Source organism: Poecilia reticulata, chromosome 3 (genome assembly GCF_904066995.2).
Source record: "Poecilia reticulata chromosome 3, P_reticulata-male-v2, whole genome shotgun sequence".
Taxonomy (NCBI): Eukaryota; Metazoa; Chordata; class Actinopteri; order Cyprinodontiformes; family Poeciliidae; genus Poecilia; species Poecilia reticulata.
The window spans coordinates 32,457,244-32,476,036 of NC_088832.1; the positions used below are offsets into that span (position 1 = coordinate 32,457,244).

The window sequence follows — 18,793 nt, forward strand, 5'->3', positions numbered from 1 at the left end:
CTGCATGTAAACAGGTGAAGAAGTTAATCACATTTAAAGTAAAAATTTGATATTTAAAATATTTCAGGTAATAAAAATACAGGTGATAGATTATATTTTTAAATAAACATTTTATATGATTAAAGTAAACAATTATATAATCAGACATCTGTGAGGACACTGGGTTTTTGGGTTTGTTTTGCTGTTCATTTTATTTAGCTTCATGTTTTAGTTCACTTTAGTTCAACCCAGCGTTGCCCAAAATGGGTCCTGGAGGTCCAGCATCCTGCATGTTTTAGTTCTCTCCCTGGTTTAACGCACCTGGATCCAATGATGGCTCGTTAGATGGCCTAAGAAGAAGGCCTAAGAAGAAGACCTGCTGAAAAGGTTGTTGCTACCTCCAGGGAGAGAACTGAAACGTGCAGGATGCCGGAGCTAGAGGACCGACTTTGGACACCCCTGGTTTAGCCCTTCATGGTCCTTTTGATGTTATTTGAGGTATTTAGTGTAGTTAGAATTATATTATTGCTTTCCTTATTTTCAGTCCTTTATAGTGTTTCTAGTTAGGTTAATTCTTTAGTTAAGGTTCTGTCCTTGTTTGTCTGAGTCCATATCAAACCTTCTTTAATGACTATAGTTTAATTGTATTTTATCCTTCTAGTCATTTCTTATTTCAGCCTCGCTGCAGTGTTTCTAGCAATGTTTATTTCTTAATTTGATCACCCTAGGTTCAGTTGTTCTTCCATGTTCAAGTCTATATATATATATATATATATATACTGCTCAAAAAAATAAAGGGAACACTTAAACAACACAATATAACTCCAAGTAAATCAAACTTCTGTGAAATCAAACTGTCCACTTAGGAAGCAACACTGATTGACCCGACGAGGGTCCCCGTTGTCAATCAGTGTTGCTTCCTAAGTGGACAGTTTGATTTCACAGAAGTTTGATTTACTTGGAGTTATATTGTGTTGTTTAAGTGTTCCCTTTATTTTTTTGAGCAGTGTATATCTTCCTTTAGTAATTCTAGTTAGGTTTTTTCTTTGTTTAGATCTTCACCACGTTGCCAGTCGTTACCTTTGTTACCCCTCGTGTCTCCTGTTTCATTGTGTTTTGGATTTCCTTGTTTTTCCTGGATTTTGGATTTAGTTTTGTTTAGTTTATTAAAAATAGCATCTTCATAAAGTACATCCACTGCCTGTTGCATTTGTGTCCACCGCCACACCACATCATGACACAAACCAGATGAAAGAGCCCATCTTTAAATAATTAATGCGTAATTAAACAATAAAGATGACGTACATTTTATGAAATAGATCACACTTTAAGTAAATATTTGTTGTAGATGCCGAAGCATCTACAACAAATATTTGTTCAGGTAAGTAAAGACCTGAAATATTTGTTCAGGTAAGTAAACATGTAATGAAATAGATCCTGTGCTAGAATTTTATGCAATTGAACATTACAGGTTACAAATGTGCTTACCATCTGATGTAATACATTTTATGAACTTTTTTTTAAAATATATTTTAAAATATAAATTTAGTTAAAAAATAAAAAAGGGGTCAAAATGAAATAAAAATATGCCTCATCTATATGGTCTAGTAAAATAATTTCACTCAGATTTTGAGTTAATGGGTCACACGATTTGGAAGCTATTGAAGAAAACATTTAATATTATTTAAAATATTGAATATGACTTAAACATTTGATAGAGGATAGTGTGCCTCGTGTAATAGCATGAATTACCACTTTTTGTATTAGTTGGTCACAAGACAAAGCATTTATTTACAGCAGTGTTCGGAAATTGACGGTCCCTATGTGAACCTCCGAGCGCTTCAGGAGGCATCGGTAGAGAACAGCTGGCCGAAATTAGCGTTCATAAATCAGATGAACCTTGAGCTGAACGTCCCTTACTCCGCGGAGGGCGAATATCCAGTAACCAATTTGCAAAACAACTTCGCTGCGGTCGTTAATACAATGAAAACACCAGTTACCTGACTAGTTTGTTTTGGTCTGTGGGCTGCAAAAATGGCGCAGAGCGACGTAAACGTCATACGCTGTGACATCAGCTCCAAAGCTCTATTACAATTCAACAATCATGGAAATTAGGAATGGGCAATAAATCAATAATATATATCTCAATACACAAGTGATTAATATCAACAGGTAATACGTCTGATAGAATATTCTATAATTTCACCAAACTCACCCTAACCGCACAGCATTCTGGGAGATGTAGGCAGAAGATTTAACTGCTCAACCTATCTTAGCCAGGTTGGTGGCCTCAACTAATTCACTCGCTCTCTGGTTGCCTAGCAACTCATTCATTCTTTGGTTACCTAGCAACAACCTGTTGAGTAACTAAGCGCAGCAGCAGTTTCAGGTTTCACCACAATGTGTCACAACTGCTGAAAATAAAAAATGGCTTCGAGTGAGATTAGAAAACGAGTACAACAGCTCCAGTTTGGTAGTATTTTAGTTATTTAAAACAAACAAAATGATGGATAACTGATATGAAACGCTTATGCATTTATACGTTTTTCAGCCATATCGTCCAGCCCTCATGGAAATTCACACAAAATCAACAGATCCCCACATTTTGACAAGTTTATTGCGAATTTTCTGCAAAAATTGGTCAAGAACATTGGGCTTAAGTGATGCTAACTCCCACCTGCAGGTGGCAGTATTTGCTATTTCTACTACACTGCTGCCTCCACATTACTTGATAAAGCTATAATTTGTGATTGATATGGCGAGTAACATGGTCACATTTACCATCATTAATGAGCGCAAATATCACACAATTTCTTACAAATATTTCTAAATTAGCTCCACACAAAAAAAATTGTGATTTTGATTGCAAAAGATTGTAAAAAAAAAACAATCCTGGAGGGACTGATCAACGTTGAAAGATGTTCAATTTTCTTTAAATTTAAGAAATGTTTAATTATTACTACTTTAACATTTTGCAATGGGTTTTATCTTTGTATTCTGGCACTACCAGCCCTTTGAGAACATTAAGGATCTTTATATGGGCCAAAATGAAAATTAGTTTGACTCCCTGGCTGTAGAAATAGTGAGGAAAAGCTGCGCAGAAAAACCCCATTCATCATGCCGCCTCGCCCCCCTGAACACTCGGCGTCTTGACGGATTTGGTACAAGCGAACCGGAGCTGTAAACAGAAGTCGCGGGGACTCAGAGGTCTCGTTTACCGGTCAGGGTTGCAGCAGCGCGTCGACCCCGAAGGTCAGACGGCTCGGTCTGCAGAGGAGGCGAGTCAACAGAGTAATCACTGCAACTTCATCCACAGAGCTTGTTCAGGCTCTGCTTTTTCGTCTGCTTGGCATTCTGAGCACAGGAAACTGCTGGCTGTCAACATCCACCTCCTCAGAAAAGAAAAGCATTCTGCCATTTATTTTTCCCCTCAAAGTAAAAAAAAACCCACAGCAGACTTTTCATAGTGGAAGAAATATAAAATTAAACTTCTCAGGTGTCTGCAAAAGTGCAAATATCACAGGTACATAAATCAATTTTACCACAAAATCTATTAGATTTTAACAAAACACCCCAAAACATTTTCCACTCCATTTCTTCCCTGGTGTTAAAAGTCGGTTTTGATGCCAGAACCGGCTAAATGAAAACTAAAGCAGTGGATGTTGCCATAAATACAGAAAGCGGTAAAAACATTTCCATATTCAACTTTCTAGACTTTCCTGATAGCTACAATAACAATCTGGACAGCTGGGCGCGAAACATTTAGCGAGGAAATACCTGAACATTACTAGAGATTTATTGTCTGCAGGTCCCTCAAGTCATGAAAGAAAAACAACACGAGATCTGGCCTCTAGTTCAGGGATTCAGCATTTTCCTTACGTGAAACACTCAAAACAGCAGAGTTCAGAGACGAAAAACAAACACACACATTTTAAAACTGAATTTCAATGTATTTTCAGCTGGTAACTCTAAAATCAAAGTACTGAAGGATAAAAGGTTAGACTACAGGCTAGAATGTGATATTTATTAATATTAATTTAATTTCCCTTAAGGATCAAGAAAGTATTTTTGAATTTGAAACATCAGAGATAAAGAATGCTATTTATATAATATAATAACTATTTTTTTCTGCAAAATATAAAAACTTCTGGAAAAAACAAACATTTCTAGAAACAGAATATTGTTTGTTCAATGAGACACAGGTTTTTGCGTATTTTACATTGTTTACGCAGTTCAATTCTGAAGTCAGATGTCACCAAGTTAGCACTTACTGTTTAGCGTTTGTAGCTTCTTTAGCCTGAGCGCAGCTTTAAAAGTTCGTAAAACTGTTTATTTCGCATACGTGGAAGCATATATCTACAGTCTAAAACTAATTTCAATGACAGAAATAGTTTGTGATGTTTTCAGTGGATGGAAATGTTGCTTTTTTGCATCTGAGCTGTTAGCATGTTTAGCGTTTAAGCTAGCGGAACAATTAGCTTCACTTTTAAGCAACCTGATGTGCTTCATCTTTCTTTTGCAGTCTTCCTTTGGCATTAATGTATTTTATCAAGATCTGCAACCAGAGCGAGGGGAAAATAAATGGAAACGAAATATAAAATTTTATTGTTCCGTAGTTGGGAAATTCAAGTGGAACAGCAGCAAGATAAAGGAAAATGTAAGGAAACAGATCCAAACAAAACTTGTAAACACAAAACATAAGAAAAAAAATACTATTAAAAATAACATATGCAGCCTAAAATTAAACCTTAGTATTGTTGCTTATGCTTGCAACCAACAGACAAGCAGCTGTCTTAATCCACCTGTGGCCCGTCTCACAGACTGATGACATTTCTCAGATTTTTGAATAAAAATAAGGACTTCTCTGTAAAAAACAGAGATCAAGTCACTCTATTCTAAAATACAAACAAAAAGCAACACTTTTTTTGGTGAAAAACTCTTCACTATTCCATAACAGAAGAGCCTGGACATTTCTCACAAATAGAAAAACACACTAGTATTGATATGAACCATAAAGGAGACAAAGAGATAATTGTTCATCTTCAGTATTTAAAATAAAAGTCAGACTTGATCTTTTCTCAGAAACAAACCGGTCTGACCTCGCAGCAAAGTTATCAGCCGGCCACACAAGCTGCTAAACTGAGCTCAGTTTCACCATCAACTCACTGAGAAGTCAACATTTAGTGGATAAAATTAAGACCTGGAAACCTGAGAGAAACACAAAGATTAAAACACTGATGTCCAAGCTTTTCACCACAATGGAAAATATAATAACTGGCTTCATTCTACATGCTCAACAAGAAAATAATCTCAAAATATTTAAAATAAATCTCATTTTTGTGGAAATTGAATTGCTAATGGTATAAGCAGGTTGGTCATATTTGCACAGTTTCTGAATTACATTTGTGGGAAATGCCCAAAACCTTTGGACAGCTCCGTCTCAAAATGACTTATTCAATTGTAATCCCTGCCTGACAAGCAAAAAACAACCATCAGCAATAAATAGAAAGCAAATCTGGACTTGTAGAGAACGTTCTGGATCAATACAGACCTAAATGGCTTTTATTGGATCTGCTACAGGTGTCAACATGTCAACCCAATTCTCAGGCCAGGATATGAAATACAACGCACATAAACAACCAAAACGGGCACCGTTTCTGAAACGCCACCATTTCTGACCAAATTCAGATCAAACCATCATTTTCTTTCTTCAGTTAGTTAAGTGGATAATCTTCTGTTACATTTTGTACTGGAGTCTTTTTATAAACACCATCAAAATATTAAAATTAGCATTTGAAAAAATAGTTCTTGTTGCAAAATGATCCAATAGTTTACCGTTTTGTATAAATGTTTGACAAAAAAACTTGAAATTTTGTGGGTTTAGGATCCATTAGTACAGCCTAAGCTTAGCTGTTTAGCTCATGGTAAAAATAAAGCACACCATTTCAACGTAAGGGTTTTAAGTATCCAACTTATTTACTAAACAAAATAAACAAAATAGAAGTTAAAATGGGGAAGCTGTGTAAGAAAAACCAAATAGATCCAACAAAAACAGCAAGCAAATGGTATAAAAGACCATAAAACTCTGAATGTACATATGCAAATATAAGCACATTAACATTTTTGGTTTTTTGTTGCCATATTTTCAGTATATTTGCCCCTAATTGTGTTCAAGGAGAGATAAAGTAGTTTCTTTTTTAAAATAATGTGACAATAAAGGTAAGCTTTAGGAAAAAAAATGAACAAAACACCTTGTTCCAGCTGTGAAGCACGGCGGTGGAGGGGTAATGGTTTGGCTCAAAGGAAACAGAGGAACATGCGTCAATGTGAAGCAGTTTGTCCGACAACTAAAACTTAAAATAAAGATGTTATGCAAGCAGAAAGCTAGATTGTAAATAAAGTGGGGGGGGAAAGGCCTTCATTACCATTATGGTTTCATTTTCGTTTGATAAATTATGGCAATGAGGAACTTTCTCTGTGGTTCTGTACATTTAACATAAACCTGACTGTTTTTATTTGGTGCTGATGTGTAAAACTGAGGTCTGAGAATCCTTGTTGGATGACGCTCTGCTGAAACTCTGTTCAAGGAGACCCCATAAGGGCAAATCCTTATGCCTTGTCAAACGGTGTTTTTGACTAAATTCCAAGTGAGTTAAAAGTCCCAGTTAAACGGCGTTTAACTGAAGTCATAAAAGGAGTTCGGGTTTTAATGTTTTTATCTTTTTTAATCTTTTTTTCTTTCTTTTTTATAAAATCTCTCACTCTTCATTCAATGTCACATGCTGTTTTTATTTTAATTATGTAAAGCACTTTGAAATGCCTTGCTGCTGAAATGTGCTATACAAATAAAATTTGATTGATTGATTGATAGATAAAACCTTAGTTTGGAAAGAGGGACTATCTCCTTTTCCCTACGACTACAGAGATCCAATTATCTGCATGGTTGATTTTGCAACTACCTGCAGTTTTTCAAAAGATATTATACAACAACTTTCAAAAAGGGGAAATATAAGTGAAGCAACCAAACTGATCAAAAAAGAAGCAGGGGAAAAAAAAAGACATTCCTCCACTGACTGGCAATTATACCACCGTACATCTTTGAAAAGCAGAAGTAGAGCCTCCGGCACAACTAACAAGAATGCAGCAAGTGGTTTCTGGAAGATAAGTCAACAATCAATCACTTGTCTTTTCCAGCAGTCATTGTACAGAGGACACAATGGTAAAACCAGCTGACCAATTTTGCTGGGGTTCCACTTGGGTTGCTAGGCAACGACGCAGTACTTGCTGATTTGTGATGTTACATTCTGGAAGTTTTTGAAACGGCTCATTTTCCAGACACCAAAATAAATTAACTTACTGACAAAAATCTGCTAGGTGAGTTTTACTTAAGTGTTGTGTTTAGAAACAGTAACAGAAGCACAAAAACGTTTAAAATCAGAATTTTTCATAACAGGTCCACTCTAAAACCTGATAATCTCTTAGATCAGTCTTAAATTATGGTCCTTCGGCGCCCCTAGTGGTCCGCAAGGTACTGCGTTTGAATGTTTATTTGCCGTGAGCTCCAAGTGCAACGCTACAGCTAGCTTAAAGAATGTTTAAAAATAATCCTGGATAAGTATCTTAAATCCAAGTAACTCAAAATAAAAGTTGAGGACACCGGTGGAAAAAAAACACCGGGGTTACTTCTGTGATCGGAGGAGTTCATGTCTGCAGGAATACGTTTTAGTTTCTCAGGCTGAGCTGCAGATTCTATGGTTTTTATAACACAAAGTTAGTATGCAACTGTTAAACGGGTTAGATGGTCGTCAGATTGAAAAAATTGAGAAAACGCTGGTTTAGATAAAAAAATCAAACCTTGCCACAATGCAAGGTTTGATTTTTAAAACAAACCTTGCATTGTGGCATGGATCTGCAAGGTGAATACAGCTGCATCAGCCTTTTCTACAAACCTCTCAGTGTTTGATGGAGCTACCGGCCGCCGTGTCACAGACCTCTGCTGGCTCAGATGGTGACTGATATACATGAGGCCACGGAGGGGAACTTTATTAAACGTGGGAGCCATTACTCTCCCTCTGACATATTGGGGTCTCACCTTGTGCAGGGAGGAGGCTGCGCGCCGTCAGGGAGACGTGGAATATTCACACACATTCTTAATGAATGCACCGCAGCCATGTGCTGGTTTTCACTACGTTTGAGGTTTATTTGAATGCTTTTATTGCCTGCATGGCGAACACAAACACGCCTCTGTGTGCGTTTGGTTGTGGGCTTGAATGCAGGGTGAGTCATTCGGCCGTCGTAGCGCAGAGAGCGAGGGCACAATAACAAATCTAGAGCCGCTCATTCACTCCCCCGACACACACTAGGAGACATTACGCAGTAATGTGCGGCGGCTCTACATCTGCCAGCCTGGACGGTCTGCAGGAACAAACCCCCCTCCCTGAAGCTGCGTCCGCAGCTGCAGGACGCGCCGCGCAGCCGCATCTGCAACCGGACAAACACCTGCAGCCGCACCAAGACTCACCAAAGCACACAAGGCGCCATCCATCAAACACAGAGCTGCTAACAGATGCTTGACAATTTTTATTTTATGAACCATTAAGCTGAGGCGTCGCATTGTTCCTACAGTAAATAATTTCCTCATTAAATCTGAAATATTACAGTAATTAGAATAACACTGATGCCAGGATGCATTAGTTCGATTTTCCCTTTGTATTGAACAATTGTTTTCATATGTCTAGTTTCATATACTCCCTGGCCATATGATCCAACAGGGAAAAGGTGTGTGTGTGTGTGTGTGTGTGTGTGTGTGTGTGTGTGTGTGTGTGTGTGTGTGTGTGTGTGTGTGTGCGTGCGTGCGTGCATGCGTGCGTATGTGTGTGTGTGTTCGTTCAGTGGGCAGGCAGCCAACACAAAGTGAAAGAAGCTGGCGGAGACCAAAAGGTGACTTAGGGGTGATTAAGATAAAAGCAGCTGACATGGAAGCCAGATATTATCAAGCAGGACAAATGAAGTTAAAACACATCAAATGTCTTTTACTCAAGGTGGAAACATCACTGTAAAAAACAAAAAAAAGATTAATCGTCAACTAATTTAATACTCAATTAATAGTTAAATTGAATATACAATTTTTTCTTTAAAAGTCCATTTACTGAAAAACAACGTATTCAAAGCAGTAAGTAAGCAAAAACTGAACAAAAAAATATACACTTTGCATTTAAGGTGCAAGAAAACATATTTTTCTGTAAATATGTTCAACCCAGACAGTTCTAGTTTCACCCGTTTCAAAATCTGTTAAAAACAAAATAAATCTCACATTAAGTGCACACAAAAGCCAACTCCAGAGATATAAACACTGCAGAGGCAGAAATCAAATAAAATGGCCAATAAATACAAATTATTCATAGAGACACAGACTGAAAGAAATCTACAAAGCGTTGCCAAATGTTCTGAAATGGTGATAAATCATCCTTCAACAAACGTCTTATTTTTTCCAGATGTAACAAGTCGGACAGCTCAGAGATTTTGTACTTTGGTGCTGCTGGTTTTTTCTATGACATCAGAAGTAATTTATGCAGTTATGAGAAAATATTGAAGTTATTTTTCTGGATATCTGAGATAGAAACAGTATGATTAAATGTGAAGCAGAGTCCCACTTGAGTTTAAGGTTAAATGTATTTACAGACAAAATGTATATGTTTTGGATTACTTCTCTTTTTTTTTCAGAAAATATCCTTTCTTTGAAGTCTTTACTCCAGTTAATTATTAATCAATTATTAAATTTGTTTGATTATTTCAACAATCGATTAATCATGATTGATCGTTTCAGCCCTGAAGAGTAGCAATGCTTCATAATAAATTTACTCATCCAAATGTTAAATTTACAGTGCAGTTCCTGCTGATTTGTGACGTTACATTCTGGAGGTTTTTGAAACGACTCGTTTTCCAGACACCAAAAAACAGACAAACTGCAAAACATGTTTATTACTTTCGTACAAAATCATTCATAGATAACGAGATTTTATGACGCCAACTCAACATTACCACTCGCATGTGAAAATGTCCACAACAGACGCACAATTATGCAATCATACATCTTTGAAAAGCAGAAGTGGAGCTTCCTGCACAACCAACAAGAACGCAGTCAACAACAAAACGCTCGTCTTTTCCAGCAGCCATTGTACGGCACATACAATGGTAAAACCAGCTGACAAACCGTGCTGGAGCGCCGCTGGGGTTGCTAGGTAACGGTGCATTGCCCTTCGAATGTGATGTTACATTCAGGAGGTTTTACAGACACCATAAAACTTGGACTTGCAAAAAAAAATGGCTGGGTGTTTTTTTTTTATTCTTCTTCTTCTTTGGGTTGTTTTTAGAAGCAGTAGAAACCTAAATGGAAGTACAAAAAGGTGCAATACGTTAATTCTATATAATAATTCCCCTTTTGAAGAAAATAAAGGGACGTTTATCCATATAAACATCAAGCTACACCTTCTCCCATCCATCATGCATATCTTTGTCATCCACATGGTTAGTTCAGGGCTCGTTTTGCTGCCTTTCCATTCAAATGTTTTAATGCAAAAACTGAAAGAGAGAAAGAAAGCACGTAGGTGGAAAGCCATCTGTTGGCAGAACGCAGACAAAGTGTTCATATAGAGTAGACAGGGAGGAGAGCGGAGGAAAATAAACTGTTTAGGATTCTGCCCCCTCATAATGAAAACACTGCAATAAGTACGCCTATACTCCACCATCATTACTGCGTATGGCTGTCACTCAAACACACACACCCAGACAGACTCACAGACACACAGAGGCACACACACACTGAGCTGACCTTTGCAGTAGAAAAAATGAATGCATAAAACTAAAATTTGCAAATGACAAATCTGCATTTCGGCCCTCCGGGTTTCCCCTGAGGTGGGCTTCAGAGAGTCAAATGAGGGCACTTTGTTTTAATGTGCAGCCTCTGGGAGGCACGCACACACGCGCACGCACCCCCCCTCCACACACACACACACACACACACACACACACACACACACACACACACACACACACACACACACACACACACGTTAGCATGCAAGCAAGAAGATTTAAATTTCAACTAGACAGGAGATTTCTGTAAAGAAAAAAGAAAGGCATTCCGGTTCCTTTTCAGAGAACGGAGGAGGAAAGCGATGATAGAGAGCTGGAGGAAGGGAGGAGAGGGGAGGAACCCCCCTGTGGCACGCCGAGACGAATGGAGGAAGACTGGGAGGACGAAGGAGCGGGAGCAGAGGGAGCAGCAACAGTTTAACCTTCGACCGGGGAGTTAGCTTCTGGAATCACAAAGCAGGTCAGCTTTTACACAAACGAGTCTGAACCACGTTCTGAATTCGTCAGCAGAGCTTAGCACAGAAAACCAACAGGATTTCTACCCTGTATAAGATTTTCACATTAGTCGATAGATAATTATAAATAAATTTGTAGTTTTATAGTAAGTGAAATACTGCCAAGCTGGTGGTATGATATTTCTTGTGTTATCCAGTTTTCACTCCAACCGTTGTTTATTTTTAAACAGTTATGAGGCAAAACCTGAAACTGCTGCTGCGCAAGTTACTCAGCAGGTTGTTGCCACTAAACTAGCTTAACTGGCTAAGAGACGTCGAGCGTCCCTAGCCTTTCCTCTTTTCTGTACAAAATAATTCTTAGATAAGATTTTATGTCCCCTCTCTCCCAACTCAACATTTACATTCACACGTGAAAATGGCTGCAAACAGATGCACAAATATACATCCATACATCTTTGAATAGCAGTAGTAGAGCCTCCTGCACAACCAACAAGAATGCACCAAGTGGTTTCTGAATGGTGAGTCAATAATAAAACACTTGTCTTTTGCAGCAGCAGCTCTACAGTGCATACAGCAGTAAAACCAGCTGACCAAAAGTGCTGGAGTTCCGCTTGGGTTGCTAGGTAACAGGTTCGTTTCGGCTCGGGTTGCTAAGGTAACGGCACAGTGCCCAATGAATGTGACATTACATTTGGGAGGTTTTTGAAACTGATCATTTTCCAAACACCAAAAAACATGAACACCCAAGATGTCATTAAAAACTAAACTGATTCTTGGAAATCAGTCCAACATTTTAAATTTGAGGAAACCAAAACTACCTCCAAATAAACCTGAAACTGCTTTGTTTTCCAAAAGACCTTCAGCTCCTCTTAACGAGATTTGACAGACAAGGTGCAGGCGTGTTCATCCCTCCGCAGCGCGAGTGTGTGTGGGAGTGTGTGAGCAGGAGGGGAGGAGGGTCAGGCATTCGGCCTGTTAAGCATCTGTCATTAAACAGTGTAAGTTGTGTGTCTTTCACGGTACACTGCTTTCACTCCATCACTGTTTCCACAACCAGGTCAGAGCACCAGTCCACACAAAAAGGTTCAAACCAGCAACTTATCCTCTGAATCTGGATCTAAATCCTAAACAGTCTCACATTTTTAGGTACGTTTCACCTCATTAGGAAATAAAACAGTGAAGCTGGAATAAGTTATTTTTATTCTCTCCAAATTAAAAAAAAAATTGTCAAAAATATTTATTTGAATCAATATTTACTTAGTAAATTATCTAAATAATCATTTTAATTCTTATTCAGGAAACAAAACACAAGGAGAAACTGATGTGAAGTTTTTCATTATTCTGTAGACTAAAGCTCTATTGTAGCTTTTCTGCAAACTTATTACATCACAGCAAAAATAAATAAATAAATCCTTGAATATTTAAATAAACCATCAGAGAGACTCATGTTTGGCTTATTGTTCTTTTTTACTCCAACTAGCATCAATTCTTCTGGGCTGTTCACTGGTTGTATTTTATGGTGTACGTTTTATTTATTTTGCTGGATTTTGATAAATTTTCTGCCTTTTTTGCAATGCTTACATTGCATTTCCTAATGTTTTTTATGCTTGAATTAAACGTGCAGCAATTTCTACTCTTTTGTTTTGTAAAAATTAACAGTAAAAACAATTTAATTGTTGAAAATAATTTAATAAATGATTTCCCCTTCCAAATTTAAAATTGAATACATGTCACCAAAACATATATATTTCATTTATACTTAAATTAGATGAATTTTTAGAAGAAACTTGTATGTTTATGTAAATCATAGCTAAAACTTTTTCACATCAAGCTTCATAAACAGATGGAGATACAATCACTGAGTTATTGTGCAAATTACGATAAATACACAGCAATAAAATCATTCAACATTTCAACATAACAACTATTTAAATATAAATATTTTCCATTCACAACCTAATTAAAGTAATTTAGAGTCTAATTCATAAAAACCTTTAAGTAACAATAACAATATTTTTTATTTTTATTTTGCATATTCAAATAAAAAATGTCTAGAGATTTAATATGAACCTGCTGCATTTCTACAACCGCTAAGAAAATCAATGCAAACACTTCTGATTACTTTAGTGGTAACTTGGTTTGTGTTTCTGCAGATTTATTCACATTAATGTGTAAAAGTAGAGAATGTAGCTGTAGCATGAAGCTAGTGATGAGGCTAATAACAAACTGCTAGTGCAGCAGTGGCCCATTTAGACCAACTCCAAAAATAGGTTGCAGTCCAGCCAAAACATTATGACCAGCTGGTTAATTTTAGAAGAACTCCACCAGGATGTTATCAGCTGAGACAAAAAAAAATGAGGATTGATTGTAACCTCTATCACAATTTAAATATTTTCCATAAATGTGATGCATCTGCATGAGATGATGAATCCTAATAACTGGCACAGCGGTGAGAATTTATTTCATACATGCTGCATTGATTTCTTTTTGTCTTGCACATGTTTGTAACAGAAACATTTGAGCCAAAAAACCTTTTAGAGCCGAAACGGGGCCGTGTTTTTAACTTGTTGCAGCCAAAGAAAAGCCACAACGATGGCATTAGAACGCAATCAGTGCCTGTCGGCTGATTTATTCAGGCAGCACTACAACATAACCCGTCCTGAAATGTTCTCATTTGGAGTTAAAAGCAAACTGCAGTCATAAGCAAAAGGCCAAATTTCCTACACACACCTAAGGCCATCCATCATGACGGTCGCGGACTAAATGCCACCTAGTTTTTCATGACTAGAGCAGATCTGTGATTAGAGGAGAGCCGGAAACGCAGCAGCAGAGCGGATCGCTGCAGCATTTATCCGACAGCTGGGAAAAAATTTCATTCAAACATTTTCAAGCACTTTCAAGGGAACTTTTCAAACTTTTCCAGCACCAACATTTTAAAGATAAAACATCACAAATTCAGTAAAATAAAGACAATTAAATCATGTTATTTTATTTCTATTAATATCTTGTGAAAATATTCTCCATCAGGAACAACGTAAATTAAAATAAAATTTTATATTTTGAAATGTCACACACACACACACACGCACACACACACACACACACACACACGCAATCTGTCAAAACACTAATTTAACAAAAAAATAAAACTAAAAACAAATTCAGATTCAAAAATACTTTACTGATCCCAAAGGTAAATGAAATGTTGTTAAACTCATTAATTCAGATTCTTCAAAGCGTTATTGTAGATGGCTGTTGGCAGTAAAGATCTCCTGTAGCGGTCTGTGTTACAGCGAATCTGAAGAAGCGTCTGACTGAAGATGCTCATAACTTAAGAAAATCTTTATTTCAATTGCACAAACCAACAAGTCATTAGTTGCGTTTCCATTGACGATATAATAAAGCAAATTGGAATCACGAAAATAAATGTTCTTAATGGAAACATCAATTTTGATTTTAATTTTTTGCACTAGAATGAGGATCTTTGTCAGATGTATCGAAATTAGTATATTTCGCAAAACTGCAATGGAAACACTTGTTCGCATCACGAGCAGCAGCCGGATGTTACTGCTGGAGAAAAGGAGGAAGACGACGACAGGAAGTGGCTGCTTGATTTATAATGACATATCATGTGAACAAACGTATTCACATGTGATTTTTATTGCGCTTCTTATTTAACGGAAACCCCAAAATGGTGAATTGTGTTTTTTTAATTCATTGTGACAGGCAGTGTAGGCTTTTAACGTGTGTATTTGATTGCACTTTATTATAAACACGCAGATTTTCCAAATTGAAATTCAGGATTTTAGAACGCTGCATCTGCTGGTCGCTGGAAACCCCACCTCTGGGGGTCACGGAGGGGTCACCGAGGGGGCTAAGTGAGACCTCACATTGGACAGGGGCCGGCGTTCGGACGGCGCTGGCATATGGATGTGAAGGAGGTGGGGGAGCGGCCAAGCTGTCCACTCTGCTTCTCCAGAGACATCCAGCTGTCACAACAGACACTTACCAGCCCTCACACTAAACACCCACAGGGGAGACGGGGGGCCGAGGGGCATGAAGGGGTATCGGGGGTAGCATCCTTCCTGTTTCAACCAGAAGCTGAGGAACTGTGCCGGCCCTCCTCCCTGCCAACTCTGAAGCCGGGGCACTAACCTGCTAATTATAGCCGCTAAAGGATGAAGGTCTGACCCAGATTCTTATTTTAGGTCCAGAGTTCAGCGAGAGCAGAGAGAACCGACCCAAATCAAGGCCGATCGAAGCTAATTATTTACAAGAATTACTGTATCACTGCAAAACAATAAACCCTACTAAGTATTTGTGTGAATATCTTAAAGGGGCAGCATTATGCGTTTTCCAGGCACACTCAAGCAACAATGTTTCTAGGCCTGTCCTGATAACGATAAGTGAGGCTACTGCAATAAATGATAATATTGTTGTTTGAGTCCAGGTGTTTTGAACAGCCGAATTTCTCAAAAATGCATGAAAGAATTAAGGCAACACATCAAGTATGTTTTTTGACGAGGGAACAACATTATGACATGATGTAAAGTTAAAATAAGTTGATTTTACATAATAATAATAAGCCCCTTTAGCAAGCTTCACATAAAACAAAACTAACTACAGAACTGTCAGTTTCACAACTTTTTGTTTTCTTTTAATGATTTGTAAAAGTGCTACTTGAAACTGTTGTCTTGTTATGTTATTTATTTATGTAATTTTTTTTCATTTTAGCCTTTAATCTCTACAAAACCCCAAAATCTTATCAAGTTTCTTTGGTCTAGTTTCTAGTGCAAATATCTTAGTAAGTAATTATTCAGCAAGAGATGGAAGGTTCTTTTAAGTCAATAATTCCTTAGTACTGCTTTGGTGATCAAGTGAAAATGGCTGCAAACAGATGTGCAATTACACCACCGTATGTCTTAGAAAAGCAGAAGCTGAGTCTCCTGCGCAACCAACAACAATGCAGCAAGTAGTTTCTGGATGGTAAGCCAACAAAACACTTGTCTTATCCAGCAGCCATTGTACAGCACTACGCAGTAAAACTAAACGTGCTGGAGCCCAGCTTGTGTTACTAGGTAACGGGACAATGTTATTCAACATTTAAGAGGTTTTTGAAACGGGTCGTTTTCACCAAAAACATTAACTTATTGCCAAAAAACAAAATTGCTGTTTTTAGAAACAGCTAAAACCCAAATGAAAGCATAAAAACTTACAAAATGTGACATTTGCATAATATGTCCCCTTTAAATTTCAAGTAAGATGAATTCTGTAGCCCAAACAAAATTAAAATGGCCTGATTTTGATAAACTTTAAATATTTATTATCATAAGGAAGCCTCATTTTGTAGTGTAGACATTTTTAATTCACAAAATGAAAAACCAACAGAGTTGTTTGCCTTCAAAAAAGCAGCCAACATCTCCCAGGAGTGTTTTCTTTCTCCACCAAACCATTCCTTCCACAGTGACAAAGAGTCCCAGTACCACCCGTATCACTTAACCTCGTGTCAAAACACAGGAGTAACACAAGCGCAGGGAGCAGGTGAAGGTCCTGAGCTCATAAAGGAATGTGCAAGCTGGGAGTAACACCCTGCGCACAGGAGCGGCCCTTCACTGGAGGGGTACAGCCGTTTCTGCAGAGTTGGAGCTGGAAACCGGCCAGGTAGAGACAGGAGAAAACACACCTTCACCTCAGGGATCCACAGAGCAACACGGCAGGGACACGACTCAGCGGTTTGGATTAAGGGATAAAAAGCAGGAGTTGGCTCTTACCACGGTGTCCCGTATATCCGGAATCCCTTTATGGTGACGTCCGAGTCCTGCAGGTACACACAGTTTGTGAGGAGCGACTGGACATTGTCAAAATCCTCCGGTTTGAGTTTGGAGACTGAAGGGAATCTGTAGTAATCCTGCTTGACCAGCTCTGCCATAAAGTCCTTATCAAAGGTCAGTTCGTGGTTCCCGGCGATCACCACCTTGAACTCGTACGGAAGGCCACCTGGAACAGACGAGAGCCGACAAATTAATAATAATAAAAAAAAATGTTCTCTGCAACAGTCTGTGTAAAATTTGTTTAAATTAGATTTGGTACAGTTGTACAAAGAATAATGTTTCCAATTCCCAACATGTTGCTGATTAAACAACATGTTAGGAAGGACTAAAGGTGAACTATTATGCTTCCTTGAACAGGTTAGAAGTTGAAAACATCTTTATTAACATTTTTTTTGCACAAAATCATTTATGGGTAATGAGATTTTAGTCTGGTGAGCTCCTTCCAGAATGAGCTGTTTTAAGGCGTCCTGTCACTTTAAATCCAAATAAGCTGCTTCTGGTCACGCCCCCCAACTCAACGTTTAGACTCACATGAAAATGCCTGCAAACAAATTAGCAATTATACATCCATACTTCCTTGAAAAGCAGAAGTGGAGTCTCCTGCTCAAACAACCAAAATGCAGCAAGTGGTTTCTGAATGGTAAATCAGCAGCAAAACATTTTTTTCCAGCAGCCATTGTGTAGTGACAAAATGTGCTGGAGCTCAGCTTGGGTTGCTAGGTAACAGGCTTGGCTTTGGTTGCTAGGCAACTGAATGTGATGTAACAAACAGAAGGTTTTTCAAATACCAAAAACCATGAATGTATTGCCAAAAAATGGCTGGATTGTTTTTTTTAATGCTTGGTAGCTGGAAATCCCAACCGTATTTCCTAGTGAAAGTAGATTCTTACAGTAGCAAAAAGTTTCTAACGGGCTGCTAACATTTTTGAACCTAGAATATAAATCGACTGACAGAAATTAGCGGTTCTCTTTTTAGCCTTCCTGTCATCTGCTTGACACTGTTCTCTCTCTCATTCCTCACTTCAGAATGATGAGATAATTTTTCAACTACAAATAACAAATTTTAGCATTCTGTCACAAATATATAGCTCTTAACTGTTTTTAAACCTGTCCTGTATTTTGTATCATCATAGATATTAGCATGGATTTTAAATTCAAGAAAAGCCTAATTTAAATACATTACAAGACCGATTATAGATACCATAAATAAGTATAAAACTGATTTATAGGAAGAAAACGCTTTGAATTATCAAGATGTGCAGTTTTTATTTGAACATTAACACAGAAAAATCTTATAAAACATACAGAGATCTCTAAAAAGTCTGTATATTTTCCACCTGGTGCGCCAGTTTTTACAGAAACAGACGTTTGTCCAAATATTTTCCACCTGCAGCTTTCCCCTCGTCCCTCAGCAGCTCCCTGTATACCTAACCCGGAGCACAGATCACGACTGAAACGAAAGTCAGATAATTGGAGAGAAAAATACCTTCAATTCAGACAGTGAAAGAGGTTACAACCACAGCCGATGGTTCAGCTTGACCCCAACAGGCCACCGTCCATCGCTGTAGCTGTCAGGCAACAGGAAGAAAGCATGAACCCGAATCTGAACTAAATAGAGAAGAACATCTATTACAACTCTCATCCCCTCATCTT

At 37.9% G+C, this 18,793-nt stretch overlaps 1 protein-coding gene across 4 annotated transcripts in view; it reads right to left on the minus strand.

Moving 5' to 3' along the window:
* Positions 1 to 18,793, minus strand: part of mpped2a (metallophosphoesterase domain containing 2a) — a 74,949-nt gene that overhangs the window by 26,050 nt on the left and 30,106 nt on the right. For 2 of the 4 annotated variants that reach the window (XM_008405974.3, XM_008405975.3), the window contains exon 4: positions 17,081 to 17,306. In XM_008405974.3, the coding sequence (XP_008404196.1) occupies positions 17,081 to 17,306 (226 nt within the window). Of the gene's footprint in view, positions 1 to 9,685; positions 10,366 to 16,724; positions 16,956 to 17,080; positions 17,307 to 18,793 lie in introns of those variants that run through there. The other 2 variants (XM_081605476.1, XM_081605477.1) reach the window with 2 other exon arrangements.